The 20524-nt window shown below is 45.1% G+C and overlaps 2 protein-coding genes across 6 annotated transcripts; one reads left to right on the forward strand and one right to left on the reverse strand.

Annotated features, from left to right (window-relative positions):
* Positions 1-10860: 10860 nt before the first annotated feature.
* On the forward strand, positions 10861-16324 carry LOC123404377 (polynucleotide 5'-hydroxyl-kinase NOL9-like). Its single transcript, XM_045098295.1, has 9 exons — positions 10861-11116; positions 11878-11975; positions 12072-12105; positions 12621-12790; positions 13017-13197; positions 13285-13465; positions 14464-14575; positions 14712-14839; positions 15957-16324. The coding sequence occupies exons 1-9, from the start codon at positions 10920-10922 to the stop codon at positions 16002-16004; spliced, it is 1149 nt and encodes a 382-aa protein (XP_044954230.1). The 5' UTR covers positions 10861-10919; the 3' UTR covers positions 16005-16324.
* On the reverse strand, positions 16102-18315 carry LOC123404378. Of its 5 annotated transcripts, none has more exons than XR_006611763.1 (4): positions 18147-18314; positions 17780-18049; positions 16536-16784; positions 16102-16419 (listed from the first exon to the last, which is right to left on the reverse strand). XR_006611763.1 is itself a non-coding variant. In XM_045098298.1 (3 exons), the coding sequence occupies exon 2, from the start codon at positions 17973-17975 to the stop codon at positions 17829-17831; it is 147 nt and encodes a 48-aa protein (XP_044954233.1). In that variant the 5' UTR covers positions 17976-18049; positions 18147-18315; the 3' UTR covers positions 16567-16784; positions 17780-17828. The 5 variants fall into 5 exon arrangements, 3 of the variants coding, with proteins under 3 accessions (XP_044954233.1, XP_044954231.1, XP_044954232.1); XR_006611762.1 differs by having other exon boundaries at positions 17780-18043; positions 18147-18313; XM_045098298.1 differs by lacking the exon at positions 16102-16419 and having other exon boundaries at positions 16567-16784; positions 18147-18315.
* Between the last annotated feature and the right edge of the window lie 2209 nt (positions 18316-20524).

Genomic DNA, 20524 nt, shown 5'->3' on the forward strand with positions numbered 1-20524 from the left:
GCGCTAAAGTCACAAAAAGTATTTGTTTCAACAAAGGATTTAACGCAATCAAGCTTGAAATTCATACCTGACTCCTTACCTTCTTCAAGCTCCCAATCTTCAGAGCTGCGTTTAATTCTCTCCAATAAATTCCACTTGAAGTCAATATCTCTCTTCATAAAAGAACCGGTACAAGAAGTGTCATGCATGGTGCGATCATCATGAGAAAGCCGAGCATAGAAGTTTTGAATGATAATTTCTCTCGAGAGCTCATGGTTGGGGCATGAATATAACATTGATTTAAGCCTCCCCCAAGCTTGAGCGATGCTTTCTCTGTCACGAGGCAAAAAATTATAAATATAATTCCGATCACGATGTACTAAATGCATAGGATAAAACTTTTGATGAAATTCCAATTTCAACCGATTGTAGTTCCATGATCCAGTATCATCACATAGCCTATACCATGTCAACGCCTTATCCTTCAAAGATAAAGGAAAGACCTTCTTCTTGACCTCATCCTCGGGCAAACCTGCAAGCTTAAATAAACCACAAACTTCATCTACATAGATTAGATGCAAGTCTGGATGTGATGTTCCATCTCTTGTAAAAGGATTAGCCAGCAATTTCTCAAGCATACCCGAAGGAAATTTAAATAAAATATTTTCAGTAGGTGCAGAAGGTTGAGGAGCAACTCTTTGTGCTTCCATTCGAGGTGAAGATACCCTGAACAAGCCCCTCAAAGGATTAGTATCTATAGTGACAAGTGACAATAAATTTCAGCACACTATATGAATGTTTCCTTACCAAGTTCCACTTACCAAAGGCGCTTCACTCCCCGGCAACGACGCCAGAAAAGGGTCTTGATGACCCACAAGTAAAGGGGATCTATCGTAGTCCTTTTGATAAGTAAGAGTGTCGAACCCAACGAGCAGCAGAAGGATCTGACAAGTGGTTTTCAGCAAGGTAATATCTGCAAGCACTGAAATTATCGGTAACAAGTGATTGTGTGGTGAGATGATTCGTAGCAAACAACAAGTAACAAAAGTAACAACGGTGCAGCAAAGTGGCCCAATCCCTTTTGTAGCAAGAGACAAGCCTGGACAAAGTCTTATAGGAGGAAATACGCTCCCAAGGACACACGGGAATTTCTGTCATGCTAGTTTTCATCATGTTCATATGATTCGCGTTCGTTACTTTGATAGTTTGATATGTGGGTGGACCGACGCCTGGGTACTGCCCTTACTTGGACAAGCATCCCACTTATGATTAACCCCTCTCGCAAGCATCCGCAACTATGAAAGAAGAATTAAGACAAAGTCTAACCATAGCATTAAACTAGTGGATCCAAATCAGCCCCTTACGAAGCAACGCATAAACTAGGGTTTAAGATTCTGTCACTCTAGCAACCCATCATCTACTTACTACTTCTCAATGCCTTCCTCTAGGCCCAAATAATGGTGAAGTGTTATGTAGTCGACGTTTACATAACACCACTAGAGGAAAAACAACATACAACACATCAAAATATCAAACGAATACCAAATTCACATAACTACTATTAGCATGAATTATCCCATGTCCTCAGGAACAAAAGTAACTACTCACAAAGCATAATCATATTCATGACCAGAGAGGTAATGAGTAGCATCAAGGATCTGAACATAAACTCTTCCACCAAGTAATCCAACTAGCATCAACTACAAAGAGTAATTAACACTACTAGCAACCTTACAAGTATCAATCGGAGTCGCGAGATGGAGAATGGTTACAAGTGATGAACTAGGGTTTGGAGATGAGATGGTGCTGATGAAGATGTTGATGGTGATGAGTCCCCTCCGATGAGAGGAGTGTTGGTGATGACGATGGCGACGATTTCCCCCTCCGGGAGGGAAGTTTCCCCGGCAGGATCGTCCTCCTGGAGCTGATTGGTTCTGCTCAAGTTCTGCCTCGTGGCAGCGGCGAATCCTCCGAAAAGCCTCCTCCTAATATTTTTGGAATGAAACCCTTCATATAGCAGAAGAGGGGGCCAGTGGGCCAGCAGGGAGCCCACAACCCCCCTAGACGTGGCCAGGGGGTGGCCGCCCCTACCAGACTTGTGCCCCCCTGGTTGCGCTCCTGTGGCACTTCTTCGGCCCAGTATTTTTTATATATTCCCAAAAAAATCCACGTTGATTTTCACGGCTTTTGAAGTTGCGCAAAATAGGCATCTCAAACTTGCTCCTTTTTCAGGCCAGAATTCCAGCTGCCGGCATTCTCCTCTTCAAGTAAACCTTGCAAAATAAGAGAGAAAAGGCTTAAGTATTGTACCGTGAAGTGAAATAACAGCCCAAGAAGCGACAAATATCAACAAAAAGCATGATGCAAAATGGACGTATCACACGGCGATCAACATCAACGGTGAAGTGGGCCCCTTTTTCCAGGCTTCAAGGGGGGTAAAGCAAGGGGACCCTATATCCCCCCTGCTTTTTAACATCGCTGTCGACGCCCTTGTAGGCATCCTGGGCAAGGCCAAGCTAGCCGGTCATATTCAGGGGGTAGTTGGCCACCTCATCTTGGGCGGTGGTGTTTCCCACCTCCAATATGCGGACGACACCATGATCATGGTCGCAAGCTCCGACTCGGACATTGCTAATCTTAAGTTCCTTTTGCTCTGCTTCGACGAAATGTCTAGACTTAAGATTAACTTTGATAAGAGTGAGGTGGTGGTCCTTGGCTACTCCGAGGCTGAGCAGCACAGGATCGCGGACAACCTTAACTGCAAGCTGGCTGCCTTCCCCATCTCATATTTGGGGATGCCCCTGGCTGAGTCGAGGATCTTGGTTAGCGGGTTCGATCCGCTTGTGGGATGAGTAGCGTCTCGTGCGGAGCCCTGGTGCGGCAGGTTCACGTCTAAGGGCAGCAAGACTGTTCTCATTAGCTCTAACTTTGCGAGCCTCCCCATGTATATGATGGGGATATATATCTTGCCCGAAGGTGTGCATAGCGCCTTTGACAAGGAGCTGGCTAGGTTCTTCTGGCAGGCAGGGGATGGTCGACCCAAATACCACATGGTGAAGTGGGCCGATATCTGCCTGCCGAAAGACCGAGGGGGCTTGGGCATCCCTGCGTCCCGCCGCATGAACGTTTCCCTGATGCTTCGTTGGGTGTGGTGGATCCTGCAGGGATATGGGGGTTTGTGGCTACAACTGATTGAGGCCAAGTACCTACGGGGTAGACCCCTCTTGGCCTGCTCGCTTTCGACTGGGTCGCAGTTCTGGAAATCTATCCAGGGCATCAAGAACGATATTACGTTGGGTCTGCGGTTCTTGGTGAGCAATAGGCCTGGGAGCCAGTTTTGGTTGGACCCCTGGCTTGATGGAGAACCTCTATGCTTGCGATTTCTGAGGCTCTTTGCTATTTGCGACGACCCAGCTGTCCTTGTCTCTGCGTCTGCTTTGAAGGACGGATGGCATTTTGCGTTCCGCCGCCCCCTCGGTCCAGGATTGGGAGATCTTGCAGGCAGTGGTTCCCCTCCCAGACTCGTCGGTCAGTGATAGTGTTTCTTGGAGTCTTTCTCCTTCGGGAGAATTCTACGTTAGTTCGGCTTATCTGGCACTTTGCCGGATGCCGGTCCTTCCGTGGTTATCCCCACTTTGGAAGGCACCGTTGCCCATGAAGATCAAGATTTTCGTTTGGCAGCTTCTCCGTGATTGTTTGCCTTCGGGGACCGAGGTGTTGAAACGCCATGGTTCGGGTAACGGCACCTGGCCCCTCTGCCACGTCCCGGAGACTGGAACTCACATTCTATTCTCCTGCGTGGCGGCACAGGCCCTTTGGTGCTTTGTGCATGAGGCTCTGGGACCGGAGTGGGAGGCTCATGACCTTGCAGAATTTCTGCAGGTAAGGGCCACCCAGGTTGGCCGTAAGCGCCGACTGTTCTGGCTGGTCTTCGCAGCGATGATGTGGACTCTTTGGACTACTCGCAACAAAATGGTGATTGAGCGGGTGTTTCAGCGGCATGCATCTGACTCGTTCTTCAAATTCCTTGCCTTCTTGCAGCACTGGCATCCACTCGCTAGGACCCGAGACCGCGACCAGCTTCAGCGCTATCTGGATGCGCTGATGACGTCCGCCCGGCGGCTCTCCGCTCGCCCACATGCTGCTTAGCTTGCCCCTATGATGGCATTTTCTGTTTATTTTCCTTTTTTTCTTGGGCATGACTGTGCTGTTGCCCCAGCGTTTTTATGTTTTATCACTCTGTTGGGTTGTGGTTGTCTGGATGCTGGAATATTTGCTTTATATATAAGTGGGGAGAAAGCCTGTTTCGAGAGAGGAATGAGGGAAGATACATGATCCCAAAGAGCGATAACAAAAGAATGTGAGTGTTCTGAAATGGGTACCGCTAGAGGAGGTGTGGGTAAAGGTCAACTCCGACGGTGTGGTGACAAAATCCAAGGACAAGGGAGGGGAAGGTGCACTGCTGAGAGACCACAATGGGCATTCCTAGTTGGAGCATGTCAGAATTTCCAGCACCTTTGCGACCCGGAGACGACTGCGATCTTGGCCTGCAGAATGGGTATCCAAATGGCAATGGAGAGGGGCTTTCCGAGGGTCCATGTTGAGCTGGACAGCAAGGCAGTAGTTCACATGCTGGAGGAACCGAACAAGAATTTGGCCACTATTGGGCCATGGATTCAGGACATTAAAGTGTTGCTTCACGACAACTTTGTGAGTTTTAGAGTAGAGTGGATTCGTCGGTCTGCCAATGTTGGCGCGCATAAATTAGCAAAAGTTGGTGGAGGTGATGAACTTAGTATGGCTTGGGAAGGAGTTCCCCAGACTATGTTTTAGATGTACTCTCGGATGACATTCCTAGCTTTGATATAGCTAAATAAAGTTGCAACGTTAAACGGCTACCGCTTCTGTCGTACGTTGTCAATATTTTTACAAAACTAGCATAATGCCCCTGTGTTGCTACCAAACTATAAAATACAAGGAGTTAGGTCATTAGCTTAAAACATTGTCAAAATATGGTCGCTCCATGCGGAATTTTCTCGCGGTTCACTATTAATATATCAAAAATACCACAAAATATCATGGGTCACACATTGGAGAATCTTAAGTGACCATGGTCCTTTACAAACACAACATTTCAAATCTTGAAACACATGAGAATAGACAATGGTACTGCACAGGTCATGGATCAGGTAGGAGGATAAGGTCTATCATCGTTTTTAAATTACAATCTGTTCACTCTCTTGTTTTGTGATATAAAACTAAAATAACTTGGCTGGGAAAAAAGGAAAAGTAAAACAAGAGCATTATATTGAGTTAGAGTCGCATTTATGCATTTGTTATTTGTGCCCAAGTGTTACTCTCAAATGAATAGTACTGTATTGTTTATTCGTGTTTGGTTCCACATGTGAGTACAAATATACCCCCTCCGTCCCAAAATAAGTGACTCAAAAATGACTCAACTTTACACTAAAGTTAGTACAAAGTTGAGTCATTTTTAAGTCACTTATTTTGGGACGGAGGGAGTATTTGTTTATTTATGTTCATGGAAGGTTGATATTCTCAATGTGGGTAGGGGTGCATTTGTTTATTGATGAAGGATGTTGGTCCCACATGTGAACTCACCACCAACTCCAACCTTTATAAGTAGGAAAAGATAGTCGGTATGATTTTTGTTAATAGAACCCGCAGTCCCTTTTTAAGTGGTATTCTTGGAAAACGCTTTGATTTTGCGTTACAATCCAGGCAACATCGGGTGCTTCCATGCACAACCGATAGCCGGGACAAAGAATTACAATTGACTCGAATGGTAGATGGGATAAAGAACGAACGCAAAGAGTACTCCGGTCACTGTCGCGGCATCCTCGGAGTGGCATCAGCATCCGCCATCACTGCACCGCGTGGCACCGGTCGTCACAGCGGAGGCCCAAGGTTGTGAAGAAGCCATATCCGTGGAGTACGGGCGCCGACGCCTTGGGGGTCCCACGTATATGAGCGGGCGGCTAACGAACTCTGAGGCGACAACGCGTGACGACGTCCATCAGAGCATCTCCACCAGACCACATATAACGCCGACCCGTAAAACACGTTTACAGTTCATGAAAAAACGGCTTTACGAGCCGGTGCGAGCGAGGGCAGAGTCAGACCCCGGAAAATGAACCTGTAAAAAAGGATATTCGCAGAAGATGCTCTTTTATGAGGTCGGCTCGTGGTGCGGCAGAACAGAACCCTTAAACTTAAACTGTAAATCGAATTTTCGCTTACATTTTTCCCCACATCTTCTTCTTCCTCTCTCCCATGCCCATGGTCAACTAAATTTGTTCCTAAATACAGAGTCGTAGATCCGTGAATCCATCCAAGAGCTAGCTAGCTCCTCAGTCCACAAATGCATCCAGGAGCAACCAAGCTAGCTAGCTCTCCGTCCATGAATCCATCCAGGAGCTAGATAGCTAGCTTAAGTGTCCACGAATCCATCCAAGAGCTAGCTAGCTAGATCCGGTCGTGGAACCCATCCAGGAGCCCGGAGCTAGCTATCTAGCTTCCGCTGCCGATGTTGAATCCGGCCACGATGAGCAGGGCGGCTGCTGGGATAGGCGGGGCGACGGCCGGGAATGGGCGGCCGACATTCGGTGACGTCCGGGGCAGCGTATGGTGGACATGGACGACGGACGCGGAAGTTTCCATGGCAATTGGGCTCCCGCCAACTTCTTTCTCTCGATACAGGGCACCATAGAAGCAGACGCGAAAACTGCATTTTTGCAGATCGGGTGGAGCTTTTTACCGCGCCCCACAAAAGTATTTACGGGTCCGACACATTTGCACGGTCTAGTCGGGCAACTTTTTTCACATGGACCTGTATTTTAGCGGTTATTTTGCGGGTCGGGGTAGTATACGGGGTCTGCTAGAGATGCTCTCATGGTGGTGGAGGAGGCGTGGCAGAGAGTGGCGGTGGCGATGGTCGCACGGTAGGTCCAAGCGCGTCGAGAAGCCAGATTCGTGGAGGACGTGCGCCGACAGCTTGGGGATCTCGCGGATCTGAGTGGGCGACCAGTGAACTGTGAGGAGATGGCGGCACGACGATGTCCGTCATGGTGGTGGCGGCAGCGGTGAGGCTCCCTGCATGCTCCTGCTCATGGCCAAGAAAAAGAAACAACTGAGAGGAAGGGGGAAGGAGAAAGGAACAAATGAGAGGGAGCGGGAAGGAAGAGAGGTTGCGTTGCGGTGGGTTGAGGCGGCGTGCGGAGGTGGATCGGACGCAGAACACACAGAAGGGGAGAGAAGAACAGAGGACGGGAACATAATGCGGATGAAGGAGAAGAAGGGTGTGGAGGATGAGGTAAGGGTCGGCTGAGCAAATAAGAGCATCTCCAATCGTGCCCCCCAACATGTTTTTTTTGCCGGTGTCGTAAAATCGCTCGCGCCCTCAGGAAGCTGATTTTCGTCGGTTGGGCCCATTTTTAGAGTTTCTCCAGTTGTGCCCCTAACATGCCCTTCAGGGTGTTTTTTTTGCCGGCATCGAAAAATTGCCTCACTCGTGCCTCCATGACGCTGATTTTCGCTGGTTGGGTCCATTTTTAGGCATGACGATCCCAGGCTGAACCTATATGAACCAATTTTGTGTTATAAACTTTATAATCAACAGAAATAGCTGATCTTCTAGTTCTGTTAGACCTTCTAAGTGCCTCATTCTCTGCCACATCTTCTAAAATTGGCTGATGCACCTCCCTTTCATGTTCAAAAATAGGTTCAGTCGGATCCTGAAGGACAGGTTTCGGGTCTTCTCCCATAGTTGTCATGGTTGGAGTTACAACAGGTAGTGAGAAAAATGGCTCTTGAATCATCGGATTAGGTGCATGCACCCTTTTCTCCTCAAGATCAATTTTCCGAGCTACCATGCTCCCCCTCATCATTTCGTCCTCTAAGAAGATTGCATGTCTTGTTTCTACAAACTTTGTGTATCTTTCTCGACAATAGAAATGAAAACCCTTTGATTTATCAGGATAGACAATGAAGTGGCAACATACTGTTTTGGGATCTCACTTTGCAATGTTTGGATTAAACATTTTGGCCGCTGGGCATCCCCACACCCTAAAGTGTTGTAGGCATGACATTTTTCCTGTCCACAGCTCGTACGGTGTTTTGGGCACCGACTTGCTTGGTACTCTTTTGAGAATGTGAATGGCGGTTTTAAGCGCCTCCATCCATAATCCCAATGGCAGGTTGGAGTAACTCATCATGCTGCGTACCATATCCATAAGTGTACGGTTACGCCTTTCAGCTACTCCATTTTGCTCAGGTTTTCCCGGCAGTGAGTACTGGGCTACTATGCCAGTCTCCTATAGAGGCGGCGTTTGATGCAAAAAAATCCAACACAATGGATGCCCTAATAGTCGAAGATAAAAAAGAGGACACACAATCATGTCCATTACTACTTGAGATAGGGGTGGGCCCACCAAACAATGTAGAATTTTATTTGTGATCTATCATTTCCATCATTGTTTCACGGGACCAAAAAAGGACCAAGACTTTGAGTCTTTGCTTCACGGTTGGATGTGACCGCACGCATTGGCACACATGCTCATTCTTGTTTCTGATCTCCTTCAATGCCTTGCAATATGATTCAAACTCATTAGAACAGAATTCCATCCCTATTCCTATCTTATTCACCTATGAAGCTAGATACCTACTAGAATGAAGATTGGAAAGTCATGGAAGTCATCAATGCAAGGGAAAGAAAGAACGAGGTAAAGGCCGAAGATTGGAAGAAGGGAGGATTTATGTCATGATACCATAAATAAATATTTGGGCTATCCGTCGTACGTCGAATTGAGACGAGAAAGCAAGTGCAAGGCATTCAATAAGGTAAGCTAGGGTTGGCAGAGAAGCTTCAATAAGGTAAGCTAGGGTTGGCAGAGAAGAAGGATAGAGAAGAAATAGAAAGAATCGAATACAAAACCGTTGATTTCATGTCATCTTGATCGGCCCTTCTTCTTTCTCAACTTGTTTTCTCTTGCTTAAACCTTTTTCCTTCATCTCTCTGAAAGTTTCAGTAATCATTTCTTTTTTATTCCAATTCATGTCCTTTTTTATTGCAAGGATCGAGGAAGAACTAATGAAACATCAAGGGTTAGAACTGACCGAGATAAACATTGAGAGAGAGTCAAGCAAACAACATTGATGGACCCGCGTTGCCATTCCCCAACTGCACAACCCGGTTGACACAAGGTTGATCGCTCAGTCTTTGCAGGTTCTGGATACACAAGGTCCGTCCACACCCGGTTGGCCCTGTTGCCAGATCTGGACGTTCACGCAGTGCTACGGGGAAGTTCCTAACCAGATGTTTCGAATTAATTAGATTTAAACTAGTCTGAAATATATCAATGGCCTTGTTCTGAAGATCTTCTCTCTAGAAATTCCTATATAAAAATATCATAAAAGAAATTTGGTTTTGAAGTTATGAACCATCCAAATTATGAAAAGAAAACAGAAGTGAGAGAAAGAGATAATGTGTTCTAGTGTGTAATCAGTGGCGGAGGACGAAATTTTTTGAGGTGGGGCAAACTAGTACTATAAAATTGGACTCAAAACCAAAGTACGAGTAGTCCCGACGCTCCTGATTTCCTTCGTGCGTGCAGGAAAGGTTGATGCATATGGTGGCTGCTCACGGCCCAACAATGCACATCAGACCTTTGATTTTTCTTTGCCAGCAATTTTTTCACAGGTGCTAGCGATTGTTCCGAGCAACATGCATGTGTATATACGTACATGCAGGACATCGAGGTAGGGCGGGTGCCCCACCTGGCCCTACCGGGAGCTTCATGTGTGTGTGCAATAACCGTGTATACGGGTGAGTGGTCAGAGATGTATACTTTTTTTTGAGAAACCAGCGGAAGCTCTGCCTTTGCATTAAGAAGAAAAGAATTAACCAGTTTATAAGGAAACCCGGTCAAAAATCGAATGTATACTTTTTTAGCTACTTACTTTTTTATGTCCCATCAATGGCTCTTCTTTTCGCAATCGCTTTTGCCATTGACCATAGGCTGTCAGTTACTAGAGGGGGGAGGGGGGCATTGGCCCTCCTGGTACCCGTAGTATAGCAACCATAGACAAACTTAGTGCATTGGGTTTGGGTGGTGATGGAAGCCACCTTGAACGGACCATTAGGCACTAGGCTTTTTCAGACGAGAATTTTTTTTCTTTGCTTTAAGAACGGTGGTTTATGGGTTTTCTTTGGGCCAAAAAAGAGGTTTAAGCCATATATGTGTTAATTCATCACCTTGGATTCTTTTGTATTGATTCCTTTGATCGTTTGCTTACTCTCATGTTAATGCATACCACAAGCAGTGACGAGCCCACCATAATCCATCTAGTAATCTTTAACATGCATTGGAGTTGGTTTATGCCTAGACCATAAAGTTAGAATGCAAGTATGATCTAAAAAGCCCAATTAAATGGAAGCTACTTTACATAATATATTTACAACATAATGCATCAAGTTAGTTGTCTCTAAAAACATTGCATTTCTTAGGAGAGCATCCTAAGCGACGGCAACATATGTCTTGTCAATGCATGTGTCCTTATTGATCTTTTTTCATAACTCTCCCTATTGAATATTGGTAACACGTGTATAGTAGGTTCTACTTCAAGAAAAAAATAGATGACACCGTGTTCATTACAGCTGGAGATTTGGGTTGGCCCATCCAGTGATAGAGAAATTCAACCGCGACCTACAATTTGATACGTACCTGTCATCACCAATCTCAACGTACGGGTAGCCATCTTCTTCCCATGCCGTACCCCCCTAACTAAGATCGTTTGACACCCAGCCGCAATACGCGTGACCGTCTCGGCTTATGAAATACCGAGTCGGAGACTGCAGGTGCAGGGCATCCAACGAGCGTCCAGTGCCAGTGTGCGAGTGACTCGCGGAGAGAGCGAGAGCGATGGAGAGGGGCGGCGGCGAGGGGTCGGAGGAGGCGAGGGGCAGGGAGCGGGAGCGGGAGCGGGAGTGGGAGGAGGCGGCGGAGGCGGTGGCGTACGACTCGAGCACCTGGCCGCCGCCGGTGGTGGTGGTGTGCGGCCCCGGCAACAGCGGCAAGTCCGCCTTCTCCCGCCTCCTCCTCAACACCCTCATCGCAAGGTGAATTCGCTGCGCCCATCCTTGCTTCTTCTTCTGCAGTACTTTACTTACTGCGCCGGAGAGGCCCAACCAGCTGCATTCTCCCGGTCATCTTCCGGTCGCATGCTGCTCTGCTTCACCACGAAGCAGCTGGATGTGCTCTTCTGTTCTGCTTCACTACAAAGCAGCTGAATGTGCATATGACCGGAGTTTCAGTATAAATAAGCATTGCATTTTAGTACTAGTTTATAATACTCCTAGTAAAATTGTTTGATCATAATGCTTTGCTTTTTTTTTTTTTGCGGGGGAATGCTTTGGTATATGATCTTAATATTTCTTTTATCCACTTCGAATTCCGTTGACATCCTATCTGTATTTGCTATTTATAATGCACGAGAAAAATCTGCATTTGAAAAGGGTAAACTAGAGTTAGTTACAGAGACCACTGAGCTTTGATCGATTAAACCCTCGTGAAGTAGCTGTGTACCAATACCTTTTACTTTCTAGGTTGTTTTATGGCTTTGGGAAGTCTGGGAAAGTCGGACTAGTTTTTATGGGGTCAGCAGTAGTCTTGTTGCATGTAGTTAAAATGTTGTGCTAGCTGGTATGTTTGGTTGCACTAGTCTCATTTTTGTTATGGGAGAATAAACTAGTTCAACTGCTAGTTCACACAAGTTGCATAACTTGTACAGCTCGCAATTTTTTTATTCGCTCCTTTTTATTTGTCATTAGTTTTCCTACTTTCAGATGAGTTCTTGTGATTCTTTCACTTTAATTAACAGGTATAAGAGGGTTGCGTACCTGGATACTGATGTTGGCCAGCCTGAGTTCACACCTCCAGGTTTTGTGTCACTTCATGTACTTGAGGAACAAGCTAAAGGTGCAGGCTCAGGGCCTTCAACTTTTAATTCCCTTTCAAAATGTTTTGATCCCTGGCTGAACATTCTGTCAATTTATTTATTTTTTGATAATTCAGACTTGACAATGATATACCTGCGGGCTCCAAAGAGGTAATTGTATTTCATGAGGTTTAGTTTCGTGCCGTCTTTTATGGTTTCATATTTGTGCAGCTAGTAACACTCCTCTGCTCAATTCAAAATAGCTCACTATCCACGACAAAGCTATTTTATTTGTCAAAAAAAATTCCTGAATTTATTACTCTAATGTTGTTTACCATTGAGGGTCCAAATTAATCTTTTGTATTCTTCCAAGATACTATGAATGCTCCAACATTACAAAGTTTGATTTTCTACCAATTTTGCAAGATTTGACTGTTACAGCCTTAGCTTTAGCACAGTAGGTAACTTTTTTAATTAGTCGTCACTTTGTTTTATAGCTGATTAAATACAATTTTAAAATGGCAATCACATGGACAACATATGTTCGTATTAGATTATTTTTGCAGTGGTATATATGCATTAGATACTTACTGAAGGGAAGCGTATGCACCCGTTAACATTTCGTGGTGTTCTCATGTATATTCTTCTGTAAGCTGTCTAAGGCTTCTTTTTTCCACATATTCTAGGTGCTTCTTTTTTGGTGATGTTGCTGCACACAAGAACCCAAAACTTCTCTTAAGCTACATTTTTGGCCTTTATGATTATTTTATTAAAGAACTCTATCGCTTCAACGAGGCTGATAACCCTCACAAATCAGCTATACCGATTGTTATCAACACTTCAGGATGGGTGAAAGGTGAGTTTTCATTGGTCGCACTTCCTTGCATCAAGGTTTGTGTTGGTAATTTTACATGGCTACTATGGAAGATTAGAGGGGGGAATATGATAGGATGAGTTTCGGATTTTGACTTGGATAACGGGACATTCACCTGTAATACTAACAGCTGTTGCTGCTAATTGACTGCACTTTACTTTCTTTTCTTGCAAATGTCCAGTTTCATGTTGTATTGTGTGACTTTCAGGTATTGGACTTCACGTTCTGTCAGACATACTGAGATACGTATCCCCAACCGATGTTATTCGGCTAAACACCACAGCAGAGGGTAAAAACATACCGGGTGGTGCATTTTGGCTGGATACGCACGAGGGATATTCAGGAGTTAATCTAGTTGAAATTCGTGCAGCGCAGAACTCTCCTCCACAGTAAGTCTGAACTATTTTGGGTATTTTATTTTAGTGAAATAATATAGCATCAAAATTATTTAGTGACTTATGACTATGTGAATGCAGTCAGTTAGTGAAGAAAGAGGCGCGGATGATTCGTGATGTCAGGCTGATTGCTTACTTCAGGCAGTGCTTGCCAAGGGACTTTCCTATTTTCTCTTCTGATGATTTAGTTCAGGGCATTGCTGCTATAGACCCCTTTCAGCTGCTTATTTCAAAAATACAGGTTATCGATCTACACAGCCAGGTGACCGCTTCTCCACCTTTTTTATTCTGATCATGTAGAACCGAAGCGTTGCTGAATATATGACGAAATGATGTTTGTCCATTTACTCCTTTCTGTACTCCATTACCAAACAGTTTATTTCGTGATAACGAAACAAATTACCTTGCATACCTTTCTGAATATTGAGCTTTTAACAACACTGAGTTTGCATTCTCCTTTGACACTAGTGCTAACAAAGAGCCAAATAGTAAAGATCAACAAGGGTCTTAGAATATCCAATATGTTCATTGATGGATGATATCTTGGATTAGTAATTGGAGGCTCTTGAAGCTTCAGTATTGAGCCAAATCATCAAAATTAATTGGATTGTAAGCATTTGGGTCAAAGGATGGAGGATACCTCAGTTATAGTTACAATCTAAATGCGTGAAACTGTAGGGGCCTCCCCCCTACGGTTGTTTTGCCAAAAAAATATCTACGTTTTTCTCTAAAATAATATTCCCTCCGTCCCAAAATAAGTGTCATTGATCTAGTATAAAATTTATAGTAACTTAGTATAAATTTTACGACACTTATTTTAGGACGGAGGGAGTAATATCTGCATATATAGTGTCACGTGGTATGGTAGTAATGTGCACAAATCTTATCTTCTAAGTTGTAGCTGTAATATTTCTCATTTGTATGCAGAGAACTTTATGTTTACGCAGTTAGTTTTATTTTGCACAAATAGGATAAACTGTTGACCATAATTGTAATGAATATGTACCACTTGTCTAATACAACAAAATGGCAACGTCTTTACAATGAATAAAATAACTAACTACCTAAATAAGTCAACATGATGCAGTGGTAGCTTAGCAACTTCTTACAGTTTAAAGCATAAAACAGTTTGGGCAAATTAACTCTTAATTCCAGTTCATTGTGCGTAGATAGAACTTATTTGGTACGGACTATCAATGCTGAGACCATTGATTTTGGGGTCTGTCTATTAATATAGTTTCTACGGGCGTTCCTGTACAGATTTCCAGTGATTCGGTATATGACTTCTTGGCCGGTACGATCGTCGGTATTGGATCAAGTTCATCTGCCCCTTTGTCAACTGAATGCTCCTCCCCTTGGTGCATGGGACTTGGTATGTGCCTTGTTTAGTGTTTTTGTTAAAGTGAAGGATGCAATTGTATCAACTCGATATCTCAATTCAATGAAATGCCCTTTATCGAAAAAAAAACACTTACTAATTTCTTGTATGGTATTGGTCTTGATTTTAGGTTTCATCAAGGCTATTGATATTCCAGGAGACTGCATTCATCTGATAACACCTGTTTCTCATCAGCTTCTAGAAAGTGTTGACATCATTTTTCCAAGTTGTATTGCAGTACCTGAAGGCCTCTTCCAGGTAATAAACAGTCGTCAGAATTATATTTCTTTTTTTTTTCCTCTGCAAGCACGGAACTTCTGTTTTAGTTTCCTTATTTTGTATGTCAATCACCATAATGATAATTAAATTGCCTAGGATGTGATAGACAAATTCTTGGTTAGTGGTCATGTTTTCTTCTCGAGAATTACCATTGCCTACGGTTGAATATATTTCCTGAAATTCCCCAGGTCAATATTTCCGAGGCCTTTAAATTGGCCATATTTCCCATCCATGCACATTTTAGCCTCTTTTAATTGATCGTTAAACCATGTTCCAAGTTGGAAATCTAATCGCATGATCCTGCATCAGTATTGTCGTGTAACACATATGCCTTTGACGCAATGTCCCTCCCCTCCTTTTGATCATGACAAAGCATAGTTACAATACTTCAATCTGCTTCCATAAACATCAGGAATTGCTGGGAAGTATCAGCCTTTCCTTTGCACTGACTTTCAGTCCATTGCTAGGACCATATATATGGTCAGCTAGAATAGTACTCCACCTACAAAAAGACCTCCACCGATTTCATAGTAGATTCTTGTATGATTTGAAAACCCAGACAAAACTATACTAGAACTTGATATGGTACATGTACATGTACATTTTGTACCAGAACTCCTTCATAGGTGCAATGTGCACAAAAAAGGACAGAATATTTTTTCTTGTACTGAACATGACCATGTTTTTGTACACAAAATTTCTTCATAGGTGCAATGTTGAGACCATCAAGGTGGAGATCTTCTACTTCCTTCTGATAATATCATTACTCTGTTTCCAACTAGTACAAGGCATTTGCATACGCATACACAACACTGTACATGCACAAGCACACCGTAAACACCCACGTGAACACATACCCTAATTTCATCCTAGAATTGCTAGGATAAATGAGAGCATGTCACCAAATTTGTACCAAGATGCACTTGCGTGCGTGCAATTTGGATTCAAACCGTGTGGGTGGAGTTGTTCTCTCACAACTCCACTTCTCCACATACATGATCTGCCAAACTTGCGCTTGTATTTGTGTGATACGATGGATCGGTTATTTGATCAATGTGTTTCATGATCCATTCTCACTCGAACCATGTACGTGCAGATGTCAGACGGAGTGGATGATATAACTGCCAGGCTGAGAGATCTCTAGAGATCTGCAGGTGTCTACAAACAATTACGACTGTCGGGGATATGCAACTTCACAGCTCTCAGTTGCCATGAACAACCAACCTATGGAAAAACATCACTAAACCTTTGACATGTATGGAACTTCACATCAGTATACTTTCTGCCAGACTGGCCTTGAACAACCTGATCAGATTACACAAATTGATGGCTAGGACAAAGACATGTATTGTTTTGTAATCTCATCCTTTTTCTGAACCTGTAATTTTTATTTGTTTTAGTATACAATGCCGTATGACAGACTGAACATGCCCTGGAAATAGGTGTAACCATCCTTGTTGCCCACGTTAGTATAGTCCTCCAAACGATCTGAATTTTCCCATCTTTCTACAGAGTTGCTATCCATGCAGCAGATTGTATGGATGCCACCAAACTACTCCCTGCGTAAAGAAATATAAGAGTGTTTAGATCATTACTTTTGTGACCTAAACGCCCTTATATTTCTTTATAGAGGGAGTAGCTCTTAATCATAAATAAAAGAGGGAAAAGAACATACCATGACGCATTCTTATGCAGTTGCACATATCTTTAGAGAACAATAATGTAAAAGGAAAATAAATTGTTTACATGACTATCAGAAGTACAGAACAGAAGGATTGTACAAAGAAAGGAGAGAACAAAAACATCATCTAGAATCTGTCACTTCAGTTAATGGCGAAGCCATTCAGCTGAACACTAATGGAGATTTAGGGACTCTGTACAGTACAATGAGGTGTATCCATGGACGGATTCGCCAAAAAACTATCTGCAATAACAATTAAGTCGTCAGATCAATTGATGAAAAGCATAAGAAGCAACAGGGCAAACATAACTATTAAAATAAGCAAACCCTATTTCCATCCGAATGAAGTTATTAATCAGGCAAGTAGACTGACATTAACTGTATATGACATTATGGCTCGTAACCAGAAACATAATCGACGAAATTAGGCAGCTTAAGAATGATGCATCAAGCGATGGCATGAAACCGTCCTTCCCACTTGACAACAGAAAGGGAATTAAAGTAAGGTTAAAAAGATGGTCATGTAGGGGAAGACTCTTTTTAAGTAACTTTAAGATTCGTGTAAGCTTTCAAGGGAGGGTGTACCGAAGCAAAACTCTAAGAATGTTTATCATAAGCCTGCACATGCTAATGATCTTCAGGAGAAACTATTCCAGCTGGTGCCACTGAGACGGTGAAGATTCCAAAAGTATCAAAGGGAACGTCTCATTCAGGAATTCAAGTTGACAGGGACTGAGTATGGCAATGCCATTCAGTTTTAGTACAGTACAGTAGCTATTACCTCTTGACAATTGTATCGGAAACTAATAAGCCATGACTAGCTAATGGAAACAATTTTTTTTAACTATGGAAACAAAATCTCAGAATCCATCATCTACTTATTATATCATGCCTACAAGTTTGAACCGCAGGAACAAGGGTATGTGTGACACTGACAGGACTGACAAAAGTAACTTGGGGGAAATGTATCAGTTCTCCCTAAGACACCATAGCCGATCAATGCAAAACTACTCTGTATAAAGTCTCTCACTAGGCTCTTGTTAGGTACTACTAGAACAGATTTTCTAAACACAGATCTCAGAGCAAATTAACACATAGCCAGCGGGTATTTCAGGATGCAGAGCAGGGTGGGTAATCGACAACGGCGTCCGCAATGGCTTGATATCACAAAATTGTGCAAGAAAGAAAGACATGGGAAGATTCAGAGGAACTAGACGAGAAGATTTAGAGCAGAGCACCTGCATGAATGAAGGAGTCAGAATGGAGGATTTCCTGGAAACGAGATTTTCACCCCACGACGAAGGGGCCAATCTCCCCGGCCCGCATGCCGCGGGCGATCTCGTTGGCGACCAGCAGGCACACCGACACCCACCCGGCGAGCACCGCCCACACCATGTCCAGCATGTACGCCGCCAGCCCCCGCGGCATAGTCATCCTCTCCTTCCCTTACCCCGCTGCCGCTGCTGTTGCAAAGGAGGCAGGCAATTCCACAAACACCTAGCCTGCAGCTTTGGAGAGGCCGCCGCAAGAAACCTTGAGCGAGCCGGCAAGATCCCGTGACCGGGAACCAAATCGAAGAGAGGATGGGGATGGGTGCGTCTTCACCTTGGTGTTGGTGATGAACCGGAGCGACCTCCAACCAACGCCAGAATCTTGAACGGAGCCAGCCAGGTAGGTTGCCGTAGTCGCAATAACAAGCAGCAACTGGTCCGCCACCTGACGTTCACCATACCAACGAGAAGGACTCCGAGGCAACTGGGCGGATGTGTCTTCTTGCTTTTGCTTTTGCTTTTGCCCATCTCCTTGCCAGCCTTGCATTCCACGTCCGCATCGCCTTCACGAGGGCTAACGGAGATCGCCACGTGGTGGGGAAGCGGAAGCTCTATCCAATGTGCGTCACAAGTGATTAGCAAGAGCCCATGATTGCGTACAAGCGAGGGGATCTTGACACTCACAACGACATGCCAGTGGTTTTACCAAGGTACATTACCAAAAACACAAGCTGGGTCAGCTGCAAGTCTATACTACTATTAAACAAGCAAACTAAAACTTTTTTAAAGCCACCCCGCAGATGTACCCAGCCTAATTACCACCGTCAGATTAGCCCCACCGAATAAAATTTAATGCATACAATTAATCTAATCCCGACCTATGTGTGCAATTAGCAATTTAATAGGACTGGACGCATTCCACCCGCACAGGAATATTCCACACGCGTCCGCTACGCGTACCCTCTCCCCAGATCCCCGCGGATCCGCCCGGAATACGCGGCTGGATTTCACCGGCCTCGATGGTTCCCCATGACCCCATCTCTCTCTCCTCCTCGCCTCCGCTACAGAACACCGCCGGGCAAAGCTTGGCCTGCGTCGGCAATGCCGGGATCGCTCTCCTCCCCCGAGCAGTGTTGGTGGTGTGGGACAGAGCAGGCTTGGCCTGCGTCGCCGGCACCGGTGTCCCTCCCCTCCGTTGAGCGGTGGCGACCGCGCGAGATGCAGCGGATTCGACCTGGGGCAGCGGCAGCGCGGGACGCAGCGGGCTTGGCCTGCCCCGGCGGCGGCAGGGTCCATCTCCTCCCTCGAGCAGCAGCAGGCTCGCGCTCCATGATTTATTCGATTTGGTTTTCTGATTTGTACTATCTGCAGACTTGGAGTCATTCATTATAATGCCTCTCCTTTGTTTGATTCTGGTTCCAGCTTTGATCCGGAGCACCAACGCGACCTCGGATAAAGCCCAAGTGAGTAGCATTTCCCCAGCCGATTTTTCTTCATGTGAGGTGATTTGTGGCTTTTGTTTCCACTATTAGGCACATATATAAGAGAACTCAAGGAAGAATTGAAGCTCCTCAAGAACCTTTCACACCACAATATTGCGGTGAATTGATGAATTTCGGTTACATATCAGATTCTGTATTTAACTTGTAGCCTGCTTAATCCATTTTCTGTGATTTCAAAAGAGTTACCTTGGGACTGTCCGTGAGAAAGACACACTGAATTGTTGGGGAACGTCGCATGAGAAACAAAAATTTTCCTACGCGCACGAAGACCTATCATGGTGATGTCCATCTACGAGAGGGGATATTCGATCTACGTACCCTTGTAGACCGCACAGCAGAAGCGTTAAGAAACGCGGTTGATGTAGTGGAACGTCCTCACGTCCCTCGATCCGCCCCGTGAACCGTCCCGCGATCAATCCCACGATCTAGTGCCGAACGGACGGCACCTCCGCGTTCAGCACACGTACAGCTCGACGATGATCTCGGCCTTCTTGATCCAGCAAGAGAGACGGAGAGGTAGATGAGTTCTCCGGCAGCGTGACGGCGCTCCGGAGGTTGGTGATGATCTTATCTCAGCAGGGTTCCGCCCGAGCTCCGCAGAAACACGATCTAGAGGTAAAACCGTGGAGATATGTGGTCGGGCTGCCGTGGCAAAGTTGTCTCAAATCAGCCCTAAAACCTCCGTATATATAGGGGGGGAGGGGGAGCCTTGCCTTGGGGTCCAAGGACTCCCAAGGGGGTCGGTCGAGCCAAGGGGGGCAACCCTCCCCTTCCAAACCGAGTCCAACTAGGTTTGGAAGGAGGAGTCCTTCCCCCTTTTCCCACCTCCTCTTTTTTTTCTTTTCTCTTTGATTTTCTTCCTATGACGCATAGGGCCTTCTTGGGCTGTCCCACCAGCCCACTAAGGGCTAGTGCGCCACCAACAAGTCCTATGGGCTTCCCCGGGGTGGGTTGCCCGCCCCCCCCCCCCCCCCCCCGGTGAACTCCCGGAACCCATTCGTCATTCCCGGTACATTCCCGGTAACTCCGAAAAACCTTTCGGTAATCAAATGAGGTCATCCTATATATCAATCTTCGTTTCCGGACCATTCCGGAAACCCTCGTGACGTCCGTGATCTCATCCGGGACTCCGAACAACATTCGGTAACCAACCATATAACTCAAATACGCATGAAACAACGTCGAACCTTAAGTGTGCAGACCCTGCGGG

This window comes from Hordeum vulgare, chromosome 6H, assembly GCF_904849725.1.
Source record: "Hordeum vulgare subsp. vulgare chromosome 6H, MorexV3_pseudomolecules_assembly, whole genome shotgun sequence".
NCBI lineage: Eukaryota > Viridiplantae > Streptophyta > Magnoliopsida > Poales > Poaceae > Hordeum > Hordeum vulgare.